This window comes from Gigantopelta aegis, chromosome 8 (genome assembly GCF_016097555.1).
Source record: "Gigantopelta aegis isolate Gae_Host chromosome 8, Gae_host_genome, whole genome shotgun sequence".
Lineage (NCBI taxonomy): Eukaryota > Metazoa > Mollusca > Gastropoda > Neomphalida > Peltospiridae > Gigantopelta > Gigantopelta aegis.
The window spans coordinates 49,407,104-49,433,976 of NC_054706.1; the positions used below are offsets into that span (position 1 = coordinate 49,407,104).

The 26,873-nt window shown below is 38.2% G+C and overlaps 1 protein-coding gene across 3 annotated transcripts in view; it reads right to left on the bottom strand.

The window, feature by feature from the left end:
* LOC121378978 overlaps positions 1 to 25,846 on the bottom strand; it is a 69,216-nt gene extending 43,370 nt beyond the window's left edge. Inside the window, exon 1 of one of the 3 annotated variants that reach the window (XM_041507401.1) lies at positions 25,377 to 25,846. In XM_041507401.1, the coding sequence (XP_041363335.1) occupies positions 25,377 to 25,406 (30 nt within the window). In that variant the 5' untranslated portion in view covers positions 25,407 to 25,846. Of the gene's footprint in view, positions 1 to 1,915; positions 2,121 to 14,860; positions 15,209 to 25,376 lie in introns of those variants that run through there. The other 2 variants (XM_041507399.1, XM_041507402.1) reach the window with 2 other exon arrangements.
* Between the last annotated feature and the right edge of the window lie 1,027 nt (positions 25,847 to 26,873).

The following is a 26,873-nucleotide window of genomic DNA, read 5'->3' on the forward strand; positions in this document are numbered from 1 at the left end:
TTTCAGCCAGTGCACCACGACTGGTATATCAAAGGTCGTGGTATGTGCTATCCCGTCTGTGTGATGGTGCCTATAACAGATCATTTGCTACTAATGGAAAAAATGTAGCGGGTTTCCTCTCTAAGACTATATCTAAAAATTACCAAATGTTAAACTTAGCAGATGATGGTGATGATGATGATAAAAGTGATGACAACAACGATACTCCATTTAAATACTTATACCCAACCAAGTTCAAGGACAATTATTACTATTGTTACAATTATTACAAGGAAGGACGGCAATGCTTTATTTAACGATGCACTTAACACATTTTATTTACGGTTATATGGCGTCAGGACCACACATATACATAGAGAGGAAACCCGCTGTCGCCACTTCATGGGCTACTCTTTTTGACTAGCAGTAAGGGATCTTTTATGTGCACCATCACACAGACAGGATAGTACATACCACGGCCTTTGTTACACCAGTTGTGGAGCACTGGCTGAAACGAGAAACAGCCCAATGGGTCCACCGATGGGGATCGATCCAAAACCGACCGGGAATCAAGCGAACGCTTTAACACTGGGTTACGTCCAGCCCCTAGTTCAAAAGATGACTCATGGTATTAATACCACCTGTGATATAACGACCGTTGGCTGCGGTAATCGCGTAGAAATAGGACTCCGTGTTTACAAACATGAGAGCTGAACGCTAAACGACACATTTAACACAAAAAGGTTTTAAATGTTGATGTTTTTACTTTCAATTATTTTTTCTACTCTTTTTCTCCTCTTGGGCGGTTTTATGTTTTTTTTTTGTGTTTTTTGTTGTTGTTTTTTTGTTTTTGTTTTTTTAGCGGTGTTAATACTTCAAAAAACTTAAATCAGGGTATGTTCATCTCCTAATTGTCGACATGACATTAAGTCCAACAGCACAAACAAAATGAGACATCAAAGTGCCCAAAATCCATGAAAAAAACAACACCAAGTCAAAATGCTTATGTCTCTAAACTTAGTAGATCATAGTAATGATGATGATAAAAGTGATGACAACAACGATAATCCATTTAAATACTTATACCCAACCAAAGTTCAAAGACAATTATTACTATTATTACAATTATTACAATTATGACATGGAACGAAACCCTAGACCGTTTTCATGCACGAAAGTATTAAAAGTATAGTCTGTGTTTGTATATACTGCATTAGTAAACGATGTTGTATCGCGAAGAGACGAAATTACAGCTTTAAAGTTTAATCAGATTAAAAGACAGAAGGTAAGTGAAATAAAAACTAAAATGAAATTGGTTACAATCTAGATAAATGACACTTAACTTTGGTATCAACCACAACTCAGGTCGTAACAGGAAGCTAGCGAAATTTAATTTTTAATTTTAATTAGATTAAAAGCGAGAAAATAAGTGAATGAATGAATGAATGAGTGAATGAATGGATGAATGAATGCATGCATGTTTAACGATACCCCCAGCACGAAAAATATTGAGTGTCAAACTATGGTAAATGTAAAAATTAAGTGATATTTTGTTTTGTTTTGTTTAACGACACCACTGGGGCACATTGATTAATTAATCATCGGCTATTGAATGTCAAACATTTGGTAACTGAGTCATCAGAGGAAACCCGCTACATTTTTCCTAAACTTTGGTATCAGTCACAAACCATTTTGTAACACGAAGCTAGCGAAATTACATCTTTAAATTTTAATCAGATTATAAGACAAAAGGTAAGTGAACTAAATCTAAATCTAAATCTAATATTAACCTATATAAATGATTCTTAACTTTGATATCAACCACAACACATTTTGTAATACGATGCTAGCGAAATTACATCTTTAAACTTCAATCAGATTATAAGACAAACATAAGTGAAATAAAAACTAAACTGAAATTATTAGTAATACTAACCTAGCTATATGATGTTGAACTTTGGTATCAAGCACAACGCATAATACGGAAGTCGTACAGACCCGTCAAGGAAGTGTGATTCTTACTAACTGTAGCTTATCAGAAATGTGGCGATTCGTAATCGAGCAGACGAGATCAATTATCAATACCCCGTGTTCTATATCTGTATACACGTGACCGCAATATCATAAATCGTTGAACAGGAGGTACGTGTACCGACATTAAAAAATAGTAGTGACGCTTTGTAATATAATACTATACTGAACAAAAGCGGTAGGTTGGTTTGGTGTAGTTTTACATTCGTGGATCAGCGATCAGTTATAAATAAAATATTGACATGAACTGACGCATAAGACCTGCAACCTATTTTGGGTGATTTTATTTTGCCTTTGTGTAGCTTTGTGAAGAAATGGAAGTGACAATAAACAGTTTTTACTGATACCGTATATGGATGTTCGGCCTCAAGTGTAAATTTCGTTTGCCCGTAATCCGAAGATGTATACATAATCCGTATTCGTATTCGTATACGTAATTCGTATACGTATACATATACGCGATCCGTATCCGTATCCGTATTCGTATTCGTATTCGTAATCCGCAACAGTCTCTTCCTAAGCAAATAGGTCCATATATTATGGACGTTTTTTTTTTTTTTTAACGACATCACTAGAGCACATTGATTTATTAATCATCGGCTATTGGATGTCAAACATTTGGTATTTTAACATACCGTCTTAAGAGAGGAAACTCGCTACATGTTTTCCATTAATAGCAAGGGATCGTTTATATATGCGCGATTCCATACACAGTATAGCACATACCACGACCTTTGATATACCAGTCGTGTTGCACAGGCTGGAACGAGAAATAGCACAGTGGGTCCATCGACGGTGATCGATCCCAGGCCGAATTAGCATTAGGCGAGCGCTTTACAACTGGGCTACGTCAAGTGCCCCCCCCCCCCCCCCCCCCCCCATATATTATTGATTACGTATTCTTTCGGACAAGTTAAGTAAAATTTTCACCTGACAGATCAACGCAGACCAGTAAACATTTTAAAGCAACACAACAGAATATTCGACGTAAACCGTCTGGCTATGCTCATTGCTACAGGTTTTATGGAAACTGGCTTCCATATTTGTAGGGGTGTGGGGTGGGGCAGGCTGGCATTTGCCCTAATTAAACAAAAATGCCCACCAAATCTGGATAACATTAAATGTTATTATTAAATTGTATTCATAATATAAGCATTACTATAAAACAGCGTAGCTATATAGAGTTGCAAAGGAATCACTACGCATTTTTTAATGGATTACAACAAATTTTGAGGGTAGAATGATGATGATGATGATGATAACTAGTTTAACGTACCCATATACCACTAGGGTTTCGAACACGCCCATCCCGAGTCCGACCTCCGATAAGATCGGTGGCCTGACTCGGTATGGGTGGGGTGGGGTGGGGGGTGGGGGTGGACGTGGGGGTGGGGGTGGGAGGAGAGCTAGTGTTGAAAATGGGCTGAATTTTGGAAATAGCAATTAATAAAAAAGTTAATAAAATAAATGGGTAGAATGATGGAAATACACTGCCAAAAATGTGTCATGTTAGCACCCCGAAGTTGAGGTTTTGCTCCAGCACTAGGGGGCAGTTGCCCCCATTCCTGCCCACCTGTCTCGTACGCTTATGAATGGGTTGATGTTATATCTTGTCCTTGATGGGGTGGGGTGGGGTGGGGGGGGGGGGCAGAACGTAGCCCAGTGGTAAAGCGTTCGTTCGATGCGCGGTCGGTTTGAGATCGATCCCCGTCGATGGACCCATTGGGATATTTCTCGTTCCAGCCAGTGCACCACGACTGGTATATCAAGGCCGTGGTATGTACTACCCTGTCTGTGGGATGGTGCACATAAAATATCCCTTGCTGCTAATCGAAAAGAGTAGCCCGTGAAGTGGCGACAGCGGGTTTTCTCTCTTAATATCTGTGTGGTCCTTTAACCATATGTCTGACGCCATATGACTGTAAATAAAATGTGTTGAGTGCGTCGTTAAATAAAACATTTTTTTTTTTTTTTTTTTTTCTTTTTCCTTGATGTTGGGTTTTATGGTCGAGGGGGCGACTAATGAATACGGTTTTAATAGCCCATCTTTTTTCTCTTTTTTATTGTCCCCAGACCATTAGACAGTGCCAGGGTTGGGGAGCCCTGATACACCACCTTACAATTTATCTTAAAATTAATATTCATACATGTGTAAACATACATACATATATACAAACATACACACATACATACGCATACACGCACGCACGTTCGCACTCACATTACATTCTATTCTGATATATGCAGGTACAAATCAAAATAAAATAGTACTTCCTTTTAGGCACGCCTCATGGTCCAGGACTTTTAAAAAAGAAAAGGGAAAAAGGGTAACAACGAGAGAAGAAGAAGAAGAAAAAGAAGGAAAACAAGAAGAACAAGAAGAATAAAAAAAAGAAGAAGAAGAGGAAGAAATACCTCAAGTTGATAATGAGTAACGAAGCAGAATTAAACTGATGATAATAACAGGAACAGCAGTCGGGCCTGTGTTGGAATGTTATATGAACATGCAATTACAAACACTTTTTCCTTTGAGTAGATCGTTATCTAAGTGTAATGGATTTTAAAAAATCTTTTTTCACTATATAAAAAGGTTGAGCCCTTGTGCCCATTCTTTATTAAACTTTTCATAGTTGCAGTTTTTGAAATAAATATATTTCTCAATTTCAAATTTGTTTTGCAACACGTACGGACTGTGTAGTGTTGAAAATGGGCTGAATTTTGGAAATAGCAATAGTTATTTTGTTTTCTTGCATTTTCGTACAGTATATATAATATTTAATGTTAATAATTAGCCAGTTAATTATATTAACGTTCTTTTTGTTAATAATACCAAACATAACAGTATTTTTGTCAAAGTGGACAACAATTCCTGTTTTGGACAAAACCCAGTCTTCTACAGCTTTCCATAAAGTATTAACCCGAGTGCATTCATAGAAAAGATGTTGTAGAGTTTCTGGGAAGTTATTACAGAATATACACATTTTAGAATCTACATAATGAATCATATATAGAAAAGTGTTTGTTGCTAAAATCCGATGTAGGATGCGATACTGAAACCATAATAAAGTTGTATCATTAATGCTTTGGAAAGGTAATTCATAGTATTGTTCCCAATCAGTCAAAATTAAATCCTTGATTTCTATATTTTATCTGCGCTTTTGGGATTATGTGTTTATGGTTCAGTATGCAATACATGTCCGTACATCCCTGTTTACTTTTCGAAACAAGTCTTAACCTAAAAGGAAAAATTGGATTATTCACTTTTTTGAAACGATCGTCCCTTAAATCACTAAATGTTGATATGACTGGACAACCATTGCGGGTTCTAGCGCACCACCCAGTGTCTCACGAAGTGGTAACTAAAAGGCTGTGGTATGTGATATCCTGTCTGTGGGACCTCCTGCTACAAGTAGTTAATATAATAATATAATACGTGACGAAACATTTTGCGTGTTTCTTCTGAAGACTATGTGTCGGAATTATAAAATATTTGACACCCAATAGTTATTAAAGCGACATTCCTGAGTTTGCTGCAAGTTTTAAGATGTTATCGACTAAAATAAAAATTTTAACGGTTGTAATTACATAAAATATTAGAGGCTGTATATTAAATGTGCTTCTGATTGTTCTAATATTTGTACTAGGTTAAATTTTATTTTATTTCCTAAATTTGTTTTTTCATACGTCCGAAATTGTTTGAAGACCAAATCCAGTTTGGGCTTCTTACAAATATTAAGACGATCAGAAACACAATGAATATACAAACACTGATATTCTAAACAATAATAATATTATATTTAATATGTAAATTTAATCGTAGAAATATTTTATTAGTGGGAAACATCTTACAATGCAGCAAACTCAGGAATGTCCCTTTAATTGATAATTTTAATGTGTTCTCCGGTGGTGTCTCTAAATAAAACACAATGATAGTTTTATCTTCATATTCAAGGCTCGCGATTACAAATAACAGCCACGGTGTATTTTCTAAATTTCCAGATAGAATCGTTACATAAAAACTCATTTCGTTTCATTAACTAGGCGTAAAGTGTGTGTGTGTGTGTGTGTGTGTGTGTGTGTGTGTGTGTGTGTGTGTGTGTGTGTGTGTGTGTGTGTGTGTGTGTGTGTGTGCATGCGCACGTAATAAGCTCTAATAAGGAAGGAAATGTTGTATTTAACGACGCAATCAATACATTTTAATTATGGTTATATGGCGTCGGACATATGGTCAAGGACCACACATATAGAGAGAGGAAAGAAAGAAAGAACATGTTTTATTTTACGACGCACTCAGCACATGTTAATTATGGTTATATGGCGTCGGACATATGGTCAAGGACCACACATATAGAGAGAGGAAAGAAAGAAAGACATTTTTTATTTAACGACGCACTCAACACATTTTATTTACGGTTATATGGCGTCAGACATATGGTTAAGGACCACACCGATTTTGAGAGGAAACCCGCTATCGCCACTTCATGGGCTACTCTTTTCGATTATTAGAAAGGGATCTTTTATATGCACCATCCCACGGACAGGATAACGCATACCACGGCCTTTGATATATCAGTTGTGGTGCATTAGCTGGAACGAGAAATAGCCCAAATGGGCCCAACGACGGGGATCGATCCCAGACCGACCGCGCATCAAGCGAACGCTTTACCACTGGACTACGTCCTGTCCCCCTAAGCTGTAATAAATTTAAGAGCGGATACAGGATTGTGTGATAGAGGGACCGAGACATAATACAATTGCAATACAAGTAATAATATGATCGAGAGGTGCTAGTAAGATCCAATTCCTTGCCATAATTGCGAAGGGATGCGACTCCCTCCAAATTCGCCCGTGTGATCTGACTTGGACGATTGCGAGTAGTCGACAAGGTTTAAATGTTTGACACCCAATATAAACACGCAATACAAACTGTGTGAGCAATGTCAGTGTATTCTGACAAATCAAAGACTTTATTTACACTCGGGCCGTTGAACAACGGCATAGGAGAAATATATACACAAACATTTTATTAAATATATACACGTGACAAGATGGTTGGCAGTAAATGCATTAATTAAGATAGATACACACATACACAAACGCATACAAACTCACACATCAATATATTATGTAATAATACCGCTATTTAATACAGATATACAGGTATCCAAGTACTTATAAACGAATAACTTATTAAAAGTATATACGGTAAAGTACACAATGGTAATACGTTATTTAATAGTTTTGGTTTTGCTGGTGTGGTACTCAGTGTTCAACCATATGAGATTCTAAATGTGTTTTTTCTCCCTTTTTTTCTTTGTGTGTGTGTGTGTGCGTATATGTGTGTATCTGAATGTGCGTCTCTCTCTCTCTCTCTCTCTCTCTCTCTCTCTCTCTCTCTCTCTCTCTCTCTCTCTCTCTCTCTCTCTCTCTCTCTCTCTCTCTGTGTGTGTGTGCATGTGGTTTTGCGCGCGGTCAAAGAAAGCTTAACTATATAATATATTAAATGATTGGGGAGACTTAGATATTTGTAGTCCAGGGCGTTTAAAGGGGCGGAACGTAGCCCAGTGGTAGAGCGTTAGCTTCATGCGCGGTCGGTCTAGGATCGGTCCCCGTCGGTGGACCACTGGCTATTTCTCGTTCCAGCCAGTGTTCTACAACTGGTGTAACAAAGGCGTGGTATGTACTACCCTGTCTGTGGGATTGTGCATATAAAAGATCCCTTGCTGCTAATCGAAAAGAATAGCCCATGAAGTGGCGACAGCGGGTTTCCTCTCTCAATATATGTGTGGTCTGACGCCATATAACCGTAAATAAAATGTGTTGATTGCGTGGTTAAATAAAACACTTCCTTCCTTCCAGGGCGTTTAAATTCATTAATAATTATATTTATGAAAGATGCTAGTTTCTTTAGGGTACTGATTCGTTTATTCTCCATTAGTTCTCTAAATGTATAAGTACTTGGTCGCGTATAATATTAATAATATGGGTGTAGAAACTGAACCCTGGAATTACGGAAAAAAACGGCATGTGGAAAGGTATTGGAACTCGTCGCCAATGTCCATTACAATACATAATGTACAATTCTATCTTCTATAAGTATGTTATTCCAGCGTCCAGTTACAACGGGTAGGTAGTGGTTAGTTCTAAATTGTATGAGTATTGTCAAAGTGGTTTTTTTTGTAGTTTATTAATATAGCTTTCGAAAAATAGTTGTTTTTCGCCACGTTTTTGTGGTGCTGCAGACATCTTAAGCAAAAGAGAAAATATATATTTGGTAGAAGAAATGTGGTTTTGATTTCATCTTGAACTTGTTTGGAAGTTTTAATTTACCCATCTGTGACATTTTTATTTATTTTTATTTTTTTTGCACACCCAATGGCCAGTGTATTATTTGTGTCGTGGTGTCGTTAAACATTCCTCCCTCCCTCGCTGCATCCATCCTTCCATCCACATCCATCCATCCATTCACCCATAAAATCCCACCGATCCATCAATCCATCCATCCATCCATTCTTCCATCCATCAATCCATTCATCCATCCAACGATTCATCCATCCATCAATCCGTTCACCCATCCATCCATCGATCCATTCCTCCATTTCTCCATCCATCCATATCCGTCCACCCACCCATAAAATCCCACTGACCCATCCATCAATTCATCCGCTCAACCTTCCATCCGTCCATCCATATATCCATCCATCCATCCTTCCACCCACCCATCCATTCATTCATTCCTCCATCCATCCATCCATTCATTCATTCATTCATTTCCATTCGTTCGTTCATTCATTCGTTTGTTCCTTCCTTCGTTTCTTCCCAATATAAATTCCGTTTAATTAGGACAAATCATTGACCGACGAGAGTAACACACTTCGTGTACTAGTGTAAAAGTGTATTTAGGTTGTCACTACACGACTGTTATTTCCTATACAAACCATGTTAATAAGAAAGCGGGTCGATCGCGTGATGTGATGAATAATTCACGTCCAGACCGGTGGTGATTGCCCCACGATGTGTGTATTGCAATACAACGGACGCCAATCATGTACACTGGTCGATAAACTGGGAAACTCATGCACGGCACCCGATACTGGCCTTGACGGAGTAGTTACTAGAGACTAGAAGTTTGTTTCCATTAAATCTATAGCGCCGATCTGCGGGTTGCATAGTACCAAAGAAGAGAGCTCCGTGTCAAAGTTCGCGGTGCACCGTCAAATATTTAAGGAGTAAAAACACCTGTAGGTGTGATTGGTAGTAATATGTGACATTTATTATTTGTGTAAATACTATTATCCATTGACAATAAATAAATACACTTTTATTTGTTATACAGTTGTTATGCAGTATATATACCAGATGTTGAAACTAATGCGGGTACCCCCAAAAATGGAACTGCAATTTTCAGCAAAAATGACGGCTGCTATTAAACACATTAATTAAATCTCATAAATGGTATGTGACCCACCTCCCCCATTTTCTTGCAGGTACAGTAGATTAGATGTGAGGTGCCACATCTTTTATTGCTGTACTTCCTGGGTGTGTTGATACGCTGCTTATGTCAGTTTTATTAGTAAACGCTAACATTATCGGCAATAGGAATTGATTTGGTCTATTAGAACCTGCGTCAGTCTGCGTCTGTCGAGAACTTGTTACAGAGTTTATGGAAACCAGGGTTAAGTCATCGACCCCAAGGCTGGGGAGTACTGGGTTCGCATATCAGTACCTTTTCCCCACATAAGAGGGATTCTGGTGTTTCAGTGCAGAGGCAAGGTGTATTACCTTGAGTAATCTTCCACTAACCACTAACAACTAACCATTAAAGGCGCAAACCCTAGTTTCAGCCCGTAAAAATGGATACTAAGTTTAGTTAATCTACAAACCTGCAACACACCCAAATGTGTATTGCATGTTTGTAGATTAAGGTGTATAACATAGAGAAACTTAAAGTCTGTGATGTTTAAACAGGGAAATACCGTCTAAAATTACTATAGCTTGTGTCACCAGCCATTACTTTTTAGATGAACGTGCGTCTTTAGAAACTAGGGTATGTCACTTTAAAGGTGCTATATCAAAGTTCAAACTAATGGGTTTTTTTAATTTTCACATTTATTTATATTAAATAATTACAAATTAATCGATCCCACGCATAATCTTTCCACAATTAACTCAAGAATAAAAAAATATATTTTTAAAGTCTTGTACTGTACGACAAGGGGCGTTTCCCGAATAATGTGTGGCTAAATATAGCATGGTCACCTTTTTTGTCAGTTATCTGCAAAGAATTATGCAAAAAAAAAAACCACCCACAAAAGACCCCACAAAAATGTTAAATGTCTACGCATAAAACAGTGACGTCAATGTTAATGCGTGTGACACACTCAAGATTCCCCCCTACAATACATTTGTTTACTAGTAAATGAAATTATTCGGTGGATTTTTTATTGGCATACAGCTGAAGGTATAAATTTTGTGTTTCAAATCAAAAATTAAAAAAATTTAAATTTAAAATTTAAACTTTTGGCGGGAACCGCCATTATTGGAACTGTGACACAGTACCTTAAATTCCTGTCCAGGGCCCCGTTCCACGAAGTGATCTTAGCCCTAAGGTCACCTTAAGTGCATTGCTACCTCATGTACTTAAGGTGATCGTAGCACTAAGATCGCTTCGTAGAACAGGGCCCTGGACTAGTTGAGGTTTGTGTGTGTGCCAAGGACAGCGTTCTTAAAGGGTCTATTTCGAGTTTTCTGTCATTGTTTAGATGTTGCCGACTAGCAGATATATTTTAACGACAATAATTGCATATTAAATATGTTTCTGCATAACATATTAGTGACTGTATATTAAATGGACACACTTCATGTTATTTCCTTATATTATTTGTTCGTACGTTAGAAATGATTGGGAGTCGAAATCCAGTTTGGGCTACTTGTAGATAATAGGACGATCAAAAACACATTGGATATTCAGACACTGGTATTCTAAACAAGAATCTGTATTTAGTATGTAAGTTAAAGTTTAGTTGTTGCAAAATTTTATTAGTAAGAAAGATCTTACAATGACAACACATTCAGGATAATATCTCCAAACGTTAAGTTGATGTAAGCACGAATGTCAAGATAAACTGGTAATGACAAAAAATAATTAAGAAAAAAAAAAAAAATAAATAAAGAAAAAGGAGCAACAACAACGTTACCCTAAGTTACGATTGAAAAGTAAAGTACAGCGAATCCCATACTGATATCCAAAATAAAGTTCGTGTATTTTCTACTGGCCCCTGATCTGATGTGGTTAGCAGTCTAATATACTCTAATTTCGAGCCTAGACTCTATTTTTGTTATAAGCACGGAGCCAGGCATGACATTAGTTTGAGAGAGAAACACAGTGTACGAATACTAGCTAATATTTCAGTTCTATGTCAAAAGGGGTCTTCTATATTTAGAGGAAAACACAAATAGTGGTCAAAACAGAAAATAACTTAACAGGTCAACCAGATGGAAATGACTGCAAATCCGCAGTGCTTTGTTCGCTAAAATAACTTTCTGTGCAATTTTTTTTATTTATTATATGTTGCATACATGTCAAAGCCCTATTTAGCTTAAATATGTGGGGTGGCACTATAGAAACAATAAGGATACACCAACGAAAGATCTTTTCTAGGTAGACAAAAATAGTGTTGTTTTTTAACCTAAAAGAGACACGTGTTCGTATATGTTAGGAATACAACTGCCCCTTTGTCCCCACTCCGCTGCATCCGCACATACATCTCGTTATGCCACAATTGCCAGTATCTGTTCATCTTAGAACGTGATTATTGCGGATCCCTCAGCACATTTTGGGTTTTTTAAAAACCGTAAGTCTGTTTTATTGTATAATGTACTGTTATTTCTACACTTCGTCCAGATAACTCGAGTCATTTCAGCCCTCCCCTTATTGATATTGATATGTAGGGGAAGGCTAGAGGAAACTCTATTTAATGCTTTGGCAATTTCGACAACCAACTGGTCGCAAGCTACTATCTCTAAAATACAATTTTTACCCCTAAATCTGATGCCACAGAGCTTTAGTTTGATTATTCTCGAGTCCAGTCGTGACATTAAATTTACATGTTGTCAACCAGTACCAATCCTACACGATGAAACACACTTTTCTCTACATCACCACAAGAAAGTACGGCGTAGGTTTGTTTCGCATAGGGGTGTCGGGTTTCTTCGTGTAGCGTTGGTACCGATTAACAGCATGTAGCTTGCGACCATTTGGTTATCGACGATTGCCAAAGCATTATATAGAGTTTCCTCTAGCCTTATCCCACATATCAATATTAATAACATGTATGACTGGATGTGACTGAGCTATGTCCAGAGAGAGAGAGAGAGAGAGAGAGAGAGAGAGAGAGAGAGAGAGAGAGAGAGAGAGAGAGAGAGAGAGAGAGAGAGAGAGAGAGAGAGAGAGAGAGAGAGAGAGAGACAGAGAGACAGACAGAGAGAGAGACAGACAGAGAGAGAGAGACAAAGAGAGAGAGCCCAGATTCTGTAACATGGGCTGTTCCTACTTGGTATAAGCAATGGAGACTCAATCGAGAGCCGGGAAACAATGGGTCGAGAAAACAATGGATGGAGCCGCCGAGGGTAATAGAGACACCCTACGTCACAAGCCCGAAAGCACCGCGGTGGGGGGTGGGGGGGGGGGTGGCGAGGGGAAGGTACCGAGGTAGGATTGGCACATGACCCCCCCCCCCACACCCCAACTTGAGGACGAAAATGTACGTTTCACTTTGTCCTACTCTGTATAAATATAGATTTTTAAAAAGTGACTTGTCACCCCCACTAAAGACATTGACCCCCTAAGTAGAGAACGAGTTTACTTCCAGATATAATTCCTTCGGGCGTCCGTCAGGCTAACCCTCAACAGATCACAGCAGTACCTCCCGCCCCCGTAATTAATTATACGCATGCATACGTTTGTGTTAATAAAAGTAGTGTTTGAAATGTTTTGTTTTGCCACGCGGTTGCCATAACTGATTTACCCGTGACATACATCACAGCTCCGTTGACGCATCATTAATTTGTGCATGATTAAACGGCCCGAAGCAAAAGTCAAAAACAAACAACTCCAATTATTGTCCCATTGTCTCGTCCGTATCGATCGAAAGTTAATATCGGCGAGTATGTATATTTGTTTAAGAGATGAGAACCCTGTTGCCTATTCGATAACTAGGAATGGATATTAATGTGGTATACTCCATAATGAAGAATACAATAACGGTCGGTTTCAGTTCAAATGTGTTTTGTTCAACGACACCACAATAGCACATTGATGTATTATTCATCGGCAATTCTGACATATAGTCTTAGAGAGGAAAACCGCTCTATAATGTTTCCATTAGTAGCAAGGGATCTTTTATATACACAATCCCACAGACTAGATAGCACATACCACTGCCTTTGATACACCAGTCGTGGTGCATTGGCTGGAACGAGAAATAGCCCAATGTGCCCACCGACGGGGATCGATCCCAAACCGACCGCGAATCAAGCGAGCGCTTTACCACTGGGCTACGTCCCGTCCCTAGACCACTTGGTAAGCTAGAAACGTCATAGAACATGATGTTGTTGGGGGGCGTGGGGGGGGGGGGGGGGGGTAACGACACCACTAGAGCACATTGCTTTGTTTATCACCGACGACAAATGTTTTACATCCAATGGCCGATGATTAATAATCAATGTGCTCTAGTGGTGTCGTTAAACAAAATAAATTTTAACTTTAACCACATGACCTAGCCGTATCTTAATATGTTCCTGGCTGTTAATTTATACATACTACAACCATATTAATCAACTTCAATTAAAGTATGATATCGTAGTAAAAGCTTATGAGTGAACACGCGGAATACATTAATTAGCATGTTACAAATGGATAGTAATAAAATGCATCTCATATATTATGGATAATGTGGGGAAGGGTAGGGGATTTTTTTTTTGGGGGGGGAGGGGTAGAGGTAAGATTTTATTATTATTATTATTATTATTATTTTTATTATTATTATTATTATTATTTTATTACAGCCAGTGATCCACAACTAAACAAAACGAGCATCCTATGGAGTGGCGGAAGCGGATTTTCGTTATCATTATATGTGTCGTCTAAATCATGATCGGCTCCATATATAACCGCAAGTTAAAACAAAAAAAAGTGTCGAGTGCGTCGTTAAATAAAACATTTCTTCTTCTTATAGATAATAAAGGCCTATATGCATATAAGTACTTAGCTAGATCAATACCATCTTGCAGTTTTGCATTAAACCGACTTTAATTAAATGAAACGTATTTTGTTGCTTTTAAAACACAAATAGATTAGGGACAAGTTACACAACTTACTATACCTTCTCCATCCAAGATCATCACATAATACAGGCCTATCCGAAATGATAAACAGGGTCTCTTTCAACTAAACATTTATTTTCCTTGGCTAATTTAAATAATCACACTGATGGGGGGGGGGGGGGGGGGGGATCAACACTGTGTATGTGTGTATGTAGGTATGTATGATTTTATAAAAAATAATAAAGTTTGAAATGGGGGGGGGGGGGGCATGGTCCGTTGCCCGCCCGCCCGCCCGCCCGCCCGCCCGCCCCCGCCCACCGTCCCCGCCCCCTCCCCCCAAATGTCAACAACAACAAAAGAAAATAATAATAATAATAATAATAATAATAGTAATAATTTTTTTTTTTTATTATTATTTTTTATTTAAGTCAGCGGCGTTAAAATACCGATGTATTGGAGACTCGTTCGCTTGTTTAGTCTTAAAAGAAAGTGTTTAAAAACCAGAAAGAAAGGGAGGAAATCTTACTTGAAAGATAGGCCAGTCTACAAATGGAAAATTCGAATGTTCCTGAAACATCATGACAGCAATGGTCAGCGAACAGTCAAAACAATAGACCATATCGTGTTTCGTTATTTCCTTCAGTTAGCATCAAACAAATGGCCACACACGCGTTATTATTCGTCGAAATAACGTTTAGACATTTTTACACATCAGTGACGTCATAAATTGGCGCTAAACGTGAAGTTGGTTATTTGCAATTTATTAATGTTACAGAACGCTATGCGTGTCGTTTCCTTGTTGATTTGTTTTAATTCACAGAACCATGTTTTATGCAAGATATTTAGTTGCTTTATAAACCTTCCATATCATTGGGTAATATTCGCGACGAAGTACCACCGTGTTACTCCACAGTACACAATAGCACCATTGAAAATATCCATTGAAAGTTTCCGTACTAACTATTAAAATGTCCCCAGTAATGTATCATTTAACATCAACATAAAAGCACAAATATTTTACATAATTAGTATATAACTTAGGTATGCACTAAACATTGAATGGTTACTGTAGGCCTACAGTGACGTCATACATTTTTAACTATCTCTGTAACGTTATGCATGGGACTGTTGTTAATGATATAGCTAAAGTAATAACGTGCAATGTGTATTTATGCTAATTTGTGTTGTTGTTGTTGTTGTTGGAGGTGGCGGTGGTGGTGATGTTTTGGGTGGGTCGGTAAGGTTTTGTTTGTCAATGGCACAGCAAAATTAATAACATGCAATGTATATTTATTTTATTTTTGTTGTTGTTGTTGCTTTAATTGTTGGAGGAGGAGGTGGTTGTGGTGTTTTGTGTTGGTCGGTTTTAATTGTTACTATTTTATTTTTATTTTTTATTATTATTTTTATTTTAATATATTTTATTAGTATTATTACCGTATGTGTTTTTGTTTTTTTTTACATTTATGCACCCTCTTGAACTGATGCTGTAGCTATACATTCGTTAACATTACAATACTACTGGCAGTAAATCTTAAAGTAAAGATGAATTATACTTGTAGAATGTAGGAAATTGCATTTCAGGAAATCTAGTTTTCAAAATTTTAAAGAGGAGCATACCCACGAACCCCCTATGCGTTGTGCTCCTACAATCTGTCACACACCCCCCCCCCCCCCACAACACACACATACACACACACACACACACACACACACACACACACACACACACACACACACACACACTCCCAATATCTACTTGCTTTCGCCGTGCCTGACATTAGTAATACTAACTTCGACTCGAGCGTTTTTTAACGCATGCGTCTTGCGTTAAAAAACGCATCCGTACGAACGCAGTAAAAACGCATCGTGTGCGACCCCCTCTGCGTTGCGTTTTTTAGCGCTGCGTCGATTTTTCAAATATCAAACATGTTTGATTTTAGACGCACAGACGCATCCGTCTCCTGTCGCATCCGTCTAAAAACGCACGCGTGCGCCTACTTGCGTCTGCGCTGCGTTCACATTTTTATATTGACCAATCATCCGTCTATTCAGTAACATGCCTTTCGAAATGGCCTCTCCAACTGACAGTTTAACAATTAACAATTATTGGTTTCAGTGATGAATAGAACTGTGAAAACAGACCCGACCATTAAAAATGACTAACATGTAAATGTTTCAACACAAATCATTTCCAACTGCTCATCTTTGAAACAAAGACTAGCCATGTGTAATTAATGACATTTCTAAATAGATGAAATTAAAAAATACAAATTATTGCATTCATTGTACTATGCCTAATAATAATAATTAAAACAAACAATTGTGAAATAAGAAAGATTTATATCGTAATAGTACATTGTACATAATGTTTTAAATAAAGTTGATTATGTTTTAAAATGTATTAATAAATTACATTTAATCTTTGTTATTTTTCCTAGAGTAAAGTATAAATAAATGAATTAATAAAAGAAATCGTCAGTGGATGATCGCAGGAATGCATCGCCGGTAGACGCACACGAGACGCATCCGTCTGCGTTGAGTCTGCGTTTTTTAACGCAGACGCATGCGTTAAAAAACGCTCGTCTGCGCCGGGCATAATTATTGCATGGTTTGGCGCCAACAATAAAAAAAAACCCCATCAATTGGACAGGCGCCCGGCACGACTATTAAACTAATTCGTATAGCGTGACACGATAGCCTATGTTTTGGACCATTCAGTTTTCAGTCGCCAAGACGTTCGCGTGACAAAAGGGTATTTGCGTATATTTCATGTTATTTTCTGCTTTCTATATTTATAAAAGCCGTGTGCAAAATTATTCACTTTGATTAACTTCTTTTCTGCTGGTTTTGTTTTGTAGAATAACGTAGACAACATACAGGTACATAAAACATAATTGCAATGGTGGGCCTATTATTGTTGTATCGTTTGTAGTGAATGGAGAACACTAATGGCTTTAAAGTTAGACAATATTATAACTGTATTTACTCATGTAAAAGTGGGAGGGATGTAGCCCAGTGGTAAAACGCTCACCTGATGCGCGGTCGGTCTGGGATCGATCCCGGTCGGTGGGTCCAGTAGGCTATTTCTCATTCCAGCCAGTGCACCATTACTGGTATGTAAAAAGGCCGTGGTATGTGCTCTCCTGTCTGTGGGATGGTGCATATAAAATACCCTTGCTACAAATGTCAGAGCTATCAAATGTTTAACATCCAGTAGCCGAGTAATACTATTAATCATCGGCTATTGGATGTCAAACATTAATAACATGCCTAATTCAATGCTCTAATGGTGTCGTTAAACAAAACACATTTTAACTTTTACTAATGCAAAATACACATCTATAAACTCCGGAGATGCCAACTCTCTTCGCACTCATACAATTGTGTCGCCATGTTGTTGTTGTTATTGTTATTATTGTTGTTATATATTTTTATATGGTAGTGAGTCAGAGGAAAGAAAGCAAGAAATGTTTTATTTAACGACGCACTCGACACATTTTATTTACGGTTATATGGCGTCAGACATATGGCTAAGAACCACCCAGATTTTGAGAGGAAACCCGCTGTCGCCACTACATGGGCTACTCTTCCGATTAGCAGCAAGGGATCTTTTATTTGCGCTTCCCACAGGCAGGATAGCACAAACCATGGCCTTTGTTGAACCAGTTATGGATCACTGGTCGGTGCAAGTGGTTTACACCTACCCAATGAGCCTTGCGGAGCACTCACTCAGGGTTTGGAGTTGGTATCTGGATTAAAATCCCATGCCTCGACTTGGATCCGAACCCAGTACCTACCAGCCTGTAGACCGATGGCGTAACCACGACGCCACCGAGGCCGGTGGGGGTCAGAGGAGGTGCACCAAAGGTTGTGATAGATCTGTATAAAACCGACAACGGCTTGGCGGAACTTAGCCCACTGGTTTAAAAAGAAAAAAAAAGAAGAAAAAAAAAGAAGAAAGAATAATAATAATAAAATCGATGCGACGAGGTCGGCCTGGGTTCGATCCCGATCGGCTACTTTTCCTTCCAGCCAGTTCACCACGACTGGTATACAAAAGGCCGTGGTATGTGATATCCGGTCTGAGGGATGGTATATATAAAAGATCCCTTGATACTAATGGAAAAATATAGCAGGTTTCATCTCTAAGACTATATATCTAAATTGTTGAGTGCGTCGTTAAATAAAACATTTCCTTATATATCTAAATTACCAAGTGTTTGACATCCAATAGCCCGGGGGGGGGGGGGGGGGGGGGGGGGGCGTAGTCCAGTGGTAAGGCGCTCGCTCGATGCGCGGTCGGTGTGGGATCGATCCCTGTCGGTGGGCCAATTGGGCTTTTTCTCTTTCCAGCCAATGCACCACGACTGGTATATCAAAGGCCGTGGTATGCACTACCCTGTCTGTGGGATGGTGCATATAAAATATCCCTTGCTGCTAATCGAAAAGAGTAGCCCATGAAGTGGCGACAGCGGGTTTCCTCTCTCAATATCTGTGTGGTCCTTAACCATATGTCTGACGCCATATAACCGTCAATAAAATGCGTTGTTAAATAAAACATTTCCTTCTTTCCAATAGCCGGTGATTAATAATTCAATGTGCTCTAGTGGTGTCGTTAAAGAAAATATAATTTTCTTTCCTTCATTCATTCTATCATTCATTCATTCTATTATTTATTCATCCATTCATTCAATCAATCATTAATTAATTCATTTGAAAATAGTATTCTTATATTGTAACTTCTTACTTGTTGCACATTTGTTTTTGTTTTTATATATCATCCAAATAAATATTCATAATTGTCCCTCATATTAATGATACGTATCGTAACTCCCACCCCCATTCCCAACCCCACCTCTTTTTCTCTTTAAAATATACTCGATATCTAATTGCACATAATATGGGAAAAGTCGGAACGAAATCTGCAAAGTCATTTCTGAAACTTCGCAATCAGTGCAGACTGGTTCCACTTAAATATTTATGTTATAATCATGACATCGCAGAAAATCGGATTTCAACTACCTTTGTGTGTGAATCGATATCGCAATGAATTATTGACTTCCAGAAGCAGGACCGTTGAAACGTTATCTGAAGTAAGGAGGGGACATACTCTCTAGTTAAAGGGGCAGTCTCCAGTGGGGGGAATCATATTTGTATCTCTGTGTATATAGAGTATGGCGAACAAATTTACCTTTTCGTTATCAAGTGAAACACAGTCCATTGCCCCCTCCACTGGTTCCTACGAGTTTGTGAAGTGCATAATATTCGTGCGTGCATCGTGTGTATACAAAAAGGTTTATTGTGTTTAATGACACCACATTGATTTATTGATCATCGTCTATTGGGTGTTAAACATTTGGTAATTTTGACAAATAATCTTATAGAGGATATCAGCTACATTTTTTCCATTAGTAACAAGGGAGCTTTTATATGCAACATCCCACAGACATGATAGCACATACCACGGCCTTTCATATACCAGTCGTGGTACACTGGCTTGAACGTGTGTATACGTGTATTGGACTCTCTCTCTCTCTCTCGCTCTCTCTCTCTCTCTCTCTCCTCTCTCTCTCTCTCTCTCTCTCTCTCTCTCTCTCTCTCTCTCTCTGTGTGTGTATGCATGTTTTTGTGTATGCATGAGTGTATGTACGTGTGCGTGTGCGTGTGTGTGTGTGTGTGTGTGTGTGTGTGTGTGTGTGTGTGTGCATGTATATGTGTGTAAATATATAGGAATACTAGTAACTGACTGATTAGGTTTAGATGAAACTTGGTCTACCTGCGTATGTATGTCTTTGTTGTGCGTCTGTGCGTTACTTCAAACAGTAAGACGTGTGTCAGGGAGCGTCACTTGATGAGATAAGGTAATACAACAGCATTATTTAAGACAAATTCCACACCATACTGGCTGTATTAATTCCCCACCAACGGTTGTTTCTTCAAATTAACATTCAGTGCTATCAGGAAATGTTTTATTTAACGACGCACTCAACACATTTTATTTACGGTTATATGACGTCAGGCATATGGTTAAGGACCACACAGATATAGACAGGAAACCCGCTGTCGCCACTTCATGGGCTACTATTTTCGATTAGCAGCAACGGATCTTTTATATGCACCATCACACAGACAGGATAACACATACCACAGCCTTTGATATACCAGTCGTGTTGCACTGGCTGGAGCGAGAAATAGCCTAATGAGCCCACCGACGGGGATCGATTCCAGACCGATCGCCCATCAAGCGAACGCTTTACCACTGGGCTACGTCCCGCCCCTCAGTGCTATCAGTTCAAATATAATATTGTATCTCTCTCTCTCTCTCTCTCTCTCTCTCTCTCTCTCTCTCTCTCTGCTGTCTCTCTCTCTCTCTCTCTCTCTCTCTCTCTCTCTCTTCTCTCTCTCTCTCTCTCTCTCTCTCTCTCTCTCTCTCTCTCTCTCTCTCTTTCGTTTCTTTTATTATATGCGATATTAACATACGCTTTAGAACTTAAACCTACGATGCATAAACACATGTATTTTTTTACACAGTTCCTCGAACACTATAGATGCATACTATTGATTGGACACACACATGTGAACTTGGCTTGAACTCGATCTTGACAATGAATATATCGATATGTTACAAGAAAACCATAAAAATTGTCATCTACCAAAGACGTTTCCCTCGAGTGCACATCAGGAGAATTCCTATCGTTGTATCTCCAAACAAGTAACAAACGTAGCGAATACTCGCAATGAATAATGTATATAACGTATCGGATCATGAAAAATATCTTCTTAGATATACAATAATAACGAAATATGATATATTCCACAAGTGGGGATAATAATTGTTAATAGCTACGGGTTCAATGATCGGTACAAACATCATATAATATGTTAAAAATAATCGAAATAATATCGCTTGTAATGAATTGTAAATTATTATCTCTCGATGCGCTTATCCAATGCATAAGGTATCATTTCAACTTATTTTCGTGCTTATTTTCCAATTAAGGTTCAAGCACGCTGTCCTGGGCACACACCTCATCAATCTGGGTTGTCTGTCTAGGACAGTGGATTAGTTGTTAATTGTTAGTGGTTAGTGAGAGAGAAGAGGGTGTAGTGGTCTTACACCTACAAAAACTCGCTCTTGGTGGGAGCCGGTACCGGGCTGCGAATCCTGTTACTACGTAAACCAGCCTTGTGACCGATGGCTCAACCACGACACCACCGAGACCGGTGCATAAGGTTTTACATAGCCGAACATACTAACATTAACGTAACTGGCCTATGTCGCAATTAGACTGGGGGAAAAACCCATTCAACTTTCCACCTTAAGAGGCAGGATTTCGCTCAGTCGATTGAGTGCACGATTGAGGTGCTTGTGTCGCAGGATCGAACCACCTCGGTGGACCCATCCAACTAATTTGTTTTTTTTCTCTCTCTCTCTCCTTCCAACCAGTGCATCAGAACTGGTCTGTGCTTTCCTGTCTGCGGTAAAGTGCATATAAAAGATCCCTTGCTGCATTAGACACAAAGACATCTCAACACCAATTAGATCCCAGAAACGAGCTATTCTCGGCAAACTAAGTTCCAAAACATAATATAGCTCCCCCTTTCCAATTCTGCGGACCGGTCAAAAATGCACCAAATTTCCTTCACTCAAATTGCGCCCTTTTTTCCTTTGGCATTAATCCTACTGGACATTCGACATTCCATAGAACCAAAACCAACACCCCCCCCCCCTCCTCCCCCTCCCCCTCCCCTCCCCACCCCCGTTACCGACCTCGATCGCGCTGCTGGTGCTCTCTTGCACCTGCTAGTGCAGGCGGTCCCTATCACACCCAGCCCAAACCTTTCCTGTCCTGAACGAAGGAGCCGGACGAGGCCGGCATCTGTGCCCATGACACCGGCCTCGGTGGCGTCGTGGTAGGCCATCGGTCTACAAGCTGGTAGGTACTGGGTTCCGGACTTTATTAAAGTTTAGACTTTAAGGTTTATAAGCACGGGGCCTGAACGACAGTAATGATAGGTTTGTTGAAACATACACAGTGACGTAACAAAATAATGACTTGTGCTTAAAATTTGACCAAGCAAGATTATAAGAAGCGATATCTCCTAGGGGAATATCGCAGGAGATATCGCAAATTATAGTGCCAGACTTTAATGGATGATAAATAAGGAATCACCATTATCGTTTTTACATAGACGAGCATGCAAACGTTGGCCTATGCAACAAATAAACAGGAAAAAGTCCCAATGTTTAATATTCTACATTAAAATAAAACAATAGCCCCTGCGAATTCATCTTACTAAAAAGGTTAGTCACGGACTCTAGTTTCAACCCGTAAAAATTAATACTAAGTTTAATACAAACCTGTAATACATTTGGCTAAAGTTACAATTGAGTGAAACATGAGTCTGTGACTTTGAAACGATGAAATACCATCTAAAAATCGACTAAAACTCGACTCCATAACTGTTACTTCTCAGACGCACTTGCGTTTTTAAAAATATGAGAAATGCATTTTATTATATTAAAAACACCAGGATGACCAAAAACACGTCGAATGTACGGAAATGGATAATCTAAACAATAAAATCTAAGTAAAGTATAATTTCAGTTATCAAAAACGGCTCTAATAGTAAAAACTAAATGCCTTAGTGTTTAAAAACTAGGGTATGTCCATTTAACTATCAATATAAAGAAAACACATTGCATCATATGGCATTCAGTTCTGGATTCTGTATCCAGAACTGAAGGTACAAGGTATCAACCCTGCATTTCACACCATTGCTCTTTTATTTATATCTCGACCACTATTACCGTTAGTTGTCGTTTTTGTTTTTGTTGTTGTTGTTGGGTTGGGGTTTTGTTTTAGGATTTCTTTTTCTAAAAAAATATATATTGCACACAGAAATAGAATATTATTATTTCCAAAATAAAATTGTTGACACAAAAATGCTTTAGTTAAGGCTGGGGAAGGATATAAACATTGTTGTGCTTAGAGACAGGACATTATGGAATAATTTTAACTTCGTAAACAATAGATATAATACAGAGGCGGATCAGGGGTGCAGGAGCCCGCCTCCCCACCCTCTAAATTTTGTGAGTTATAATTTTATTATATATTATTTATTGTTTTTTTACCATCCCTATCCAAACCTCCCCTAAAGTTCCCTTGGCCTTCCGCCTCATGCCCCCCACCCCCTTAATGGATTTTCTGGATCCGCCACTGTAGTATATCTACTAACAATGCTTTAATATGACATATTTAATTCATAGTGCAGTTTTGTTTTAATCCAACGAGCACGAATGCTAAAACAATAGTGTAGTACAAAACTAACACATGTCTGAATAGCCTTGCAAATGTATAAAAACAGGCTATTTAATTACTTGTTTGAGCTACACATGTAAGTAAACTTAATATCACGGTGAGGACGATGAAGCAATTTATTGTTTAACACCTATGTGACAAAATCGGTATTGCTGTTGGCAATTGTGCGACACAAATGTGTGTGGCATAATAATGTGTCCGACTTTATTAGCGGACATGTAATACTTAATGAATAGCGGGGTTGATTTAATATAAGGTCATCGTCTCTAGTTCCCGCGGTGCGTGCTTTTTTTGTTTCAACTCTCCCCCCCCCCCCCCCACACCCCAACAACAAAAGTAACAACAATAAAAGCAACAACAACAACAACAAAAAACCCAACAAAAACCCATACCTACTACTACTACTAGAACTACTACAACTACTACTAATAATAAAATAATAAAGCAGTCAGAAATATAATTTTTTTATCTAAAGTAAAATACAAGGTTGACCAGAAACTCATTTGGCTTTTATCAAGATGCATAATTTAAGCAAGACATAAATCTTATACTTTAATGATCAAGAAATCTGTACGGCAATTTTAAATTAAATGAAATATTTCCATCCATTTGTTGTTGATGTTGGTCTTTTTTTTCAAAATGAGAGTGTGGGATTGTTTTTTCTTCAGGATATTGAAAATATCGTACATCGAGCAAAAATTAGCGAAATAAAAAAAACAATATAAAATATATATAATATATATATATATATATATATATATATATATACGGGGCGGGTCTTTATCGCTGGTACGGGGATGTAATTGTATGATTTATGTTATACTGGTCTAACAGAGAAAACTGTTTTTCACCGTGTAATGTCTTTAATGCTGGACTATATTTTGCTATAAACTATTAAGGAAAAGTCTGGCATTTAAAATACTGGTATCTATAGTGAGGTGGTCTTCAAACCAGGATGGTCTTTAAGTATGTTTGTGTTGTTTCACCACAAACAAATATACAATATACAATATAGAAGTGATACAGATTGATAAAATAAACATACAAGATAACATACAAAAGAGAAGTACGATTTTACGGACTAGGCTTGTTTATATAAAAAGAAATACTAAGTAATATTTATTGAAGGTTCATCTTATGTAGCAAATACAAATTATATCAATAACTACCTCTCAAAACCGGACCCTTTGTAAACCGGAATTTTTCATAGTCCGCTTTTTAAAAATCAGTACAGAACTTAACCTCTCTAAACCGAATACCTCTTAAAACCGGACATTGTACTTGGTCCCGAGGGTGTCCGGTTTAGAGGGGTTTCACTGTACATATTAATGTTGAGAATCTTTATTGAAACCAATCTAAAAGAAATGATGAGACGCAGTAAAGTAATTTGTATTGAAGGCTCACCTTATGCAGCAAATACAAATTATAACAATAATAACTACATATTAATGTTTAGAATCTTAATTAAAGCCAATCTAAAGGAGTTATGAGACACATTAACTTTTTACTGAAGGCTCGGCTTGTGTAGCAAATAAAAATTATATCAATACAAAATAACTACATATATTAATGTTGAGAATCTTAAAGCCAGTCTAAAGGAGTTATGAGACGCAGTAAAGTAATTTCAAATTATAGTAAAATAAACCTATATTCTTCATATAAAGAAAATTAAAAAACATATATATATATATATATATATATATTTAGAAAACTCACCACATAGGTCTTGAAGAATTCTAAAGACATGCCGGGACTCGAAGTTCAGGCTACTTCCATTTCTGCTGGTCATCCATAACTCTGGTTTACGTACCACACCGACCCAATATATTTCCATTCGATCAACTGATTGCCATTTGTGCAGTGGGACCAACCCGACGCACAACTAAACAAGATCTATTTAGCCGCAAACGGCTAATATACCTCGGCGTTCAATAAACGAGAGCACTCAATCAGTTGCTGCCATCGATAAATGGAAATGAAAATTTTGTTTTGTAATTCATTGTTGACTCTGTTATTCACAGCTCTGAACGGCCGTTGTCTTTTTTCGTTCCTCGTTTTTATTTATTTACTGTCGAGAAGCCTTACATATCGCGCCCAATGACGCCGTATTATTATGAAGTATATTTGTGATGACAAAGGAGGAAATAGGTCTTTTCAAATTAACAGTGTGACACCACCGCCGCACACTGAACTAGCTGGCAGAGTAGGTGAACCCACAATGCAGTGTATATAAAAATAAGACCTGGATATATCTACGATGTGTTCTTGAACGAATTTAAATATTAAAACAGGCTGGTCTCGCGTCGTCGCTTCATTGACTAAACTAGGGACCAAGAACATACATTATGAACGATTGTAACTAGGGAACGGCGCAACGAGTTCTTGGAAGTCAGTTTACGTAGACTAACAACAGGAACTTTGGCATACAAAACAGTGATGGAGAGATCTTTTTTTATTGCCATTGTTTGGGTGCCAGGATTGGTGTTGTCTTTACACGACACTTAATGTGTAACCAACAAACAGTGTAGCGACAGTTGCTGTGTTGGATGTAGAGCACGACACACTGGCGTACTATGAAGAGAAACGTTTGTAGTCTAGGAGGGTTTTTGTTTTTTTTGTTTTGTTTATTTAGTCGTCTGATATGATTATTGGGCAATATAAATCCTGTAAGATATAATTCAGTAAGTGTATTTTCAACATTATTTAATTTTTGAAAAAAATGACAGAACAACAAACACAATCCCATACACGCACGAACACACACAAAAAAGTTTGTTTTGTTTAACGACACCACTGGAGCACATTGATTTATTAATCATCGGCTATTGGATGTCAAACATTTGTCTATTTTGACATATCGTCTTAGAGAGGAAACCCGCTACATTTTTCCATTAGTAGCAAGGGATCTTTTATATGCACCATCCAACAGACAGGGTAGCATATACCACCGAATTTGATATACCAGTCTTGGTGCACTGGCTGGGACGAGAAATAGCCCAAATTGGCCCACCGACGGGGATCGATCCCAGACCGATCGCGCATCAAGCGAGCGACGCGCATATCTCGTACACAGAGCAGAGCCTCGACAAATACCGATTAACATAGACTGGTTGATATTTTCCATATTAAAAAAAACACCCGTGACGAAACCTTTATTTATATATAACATATTCACATGACATAACATAACATAGCATAACATAGCATAACATA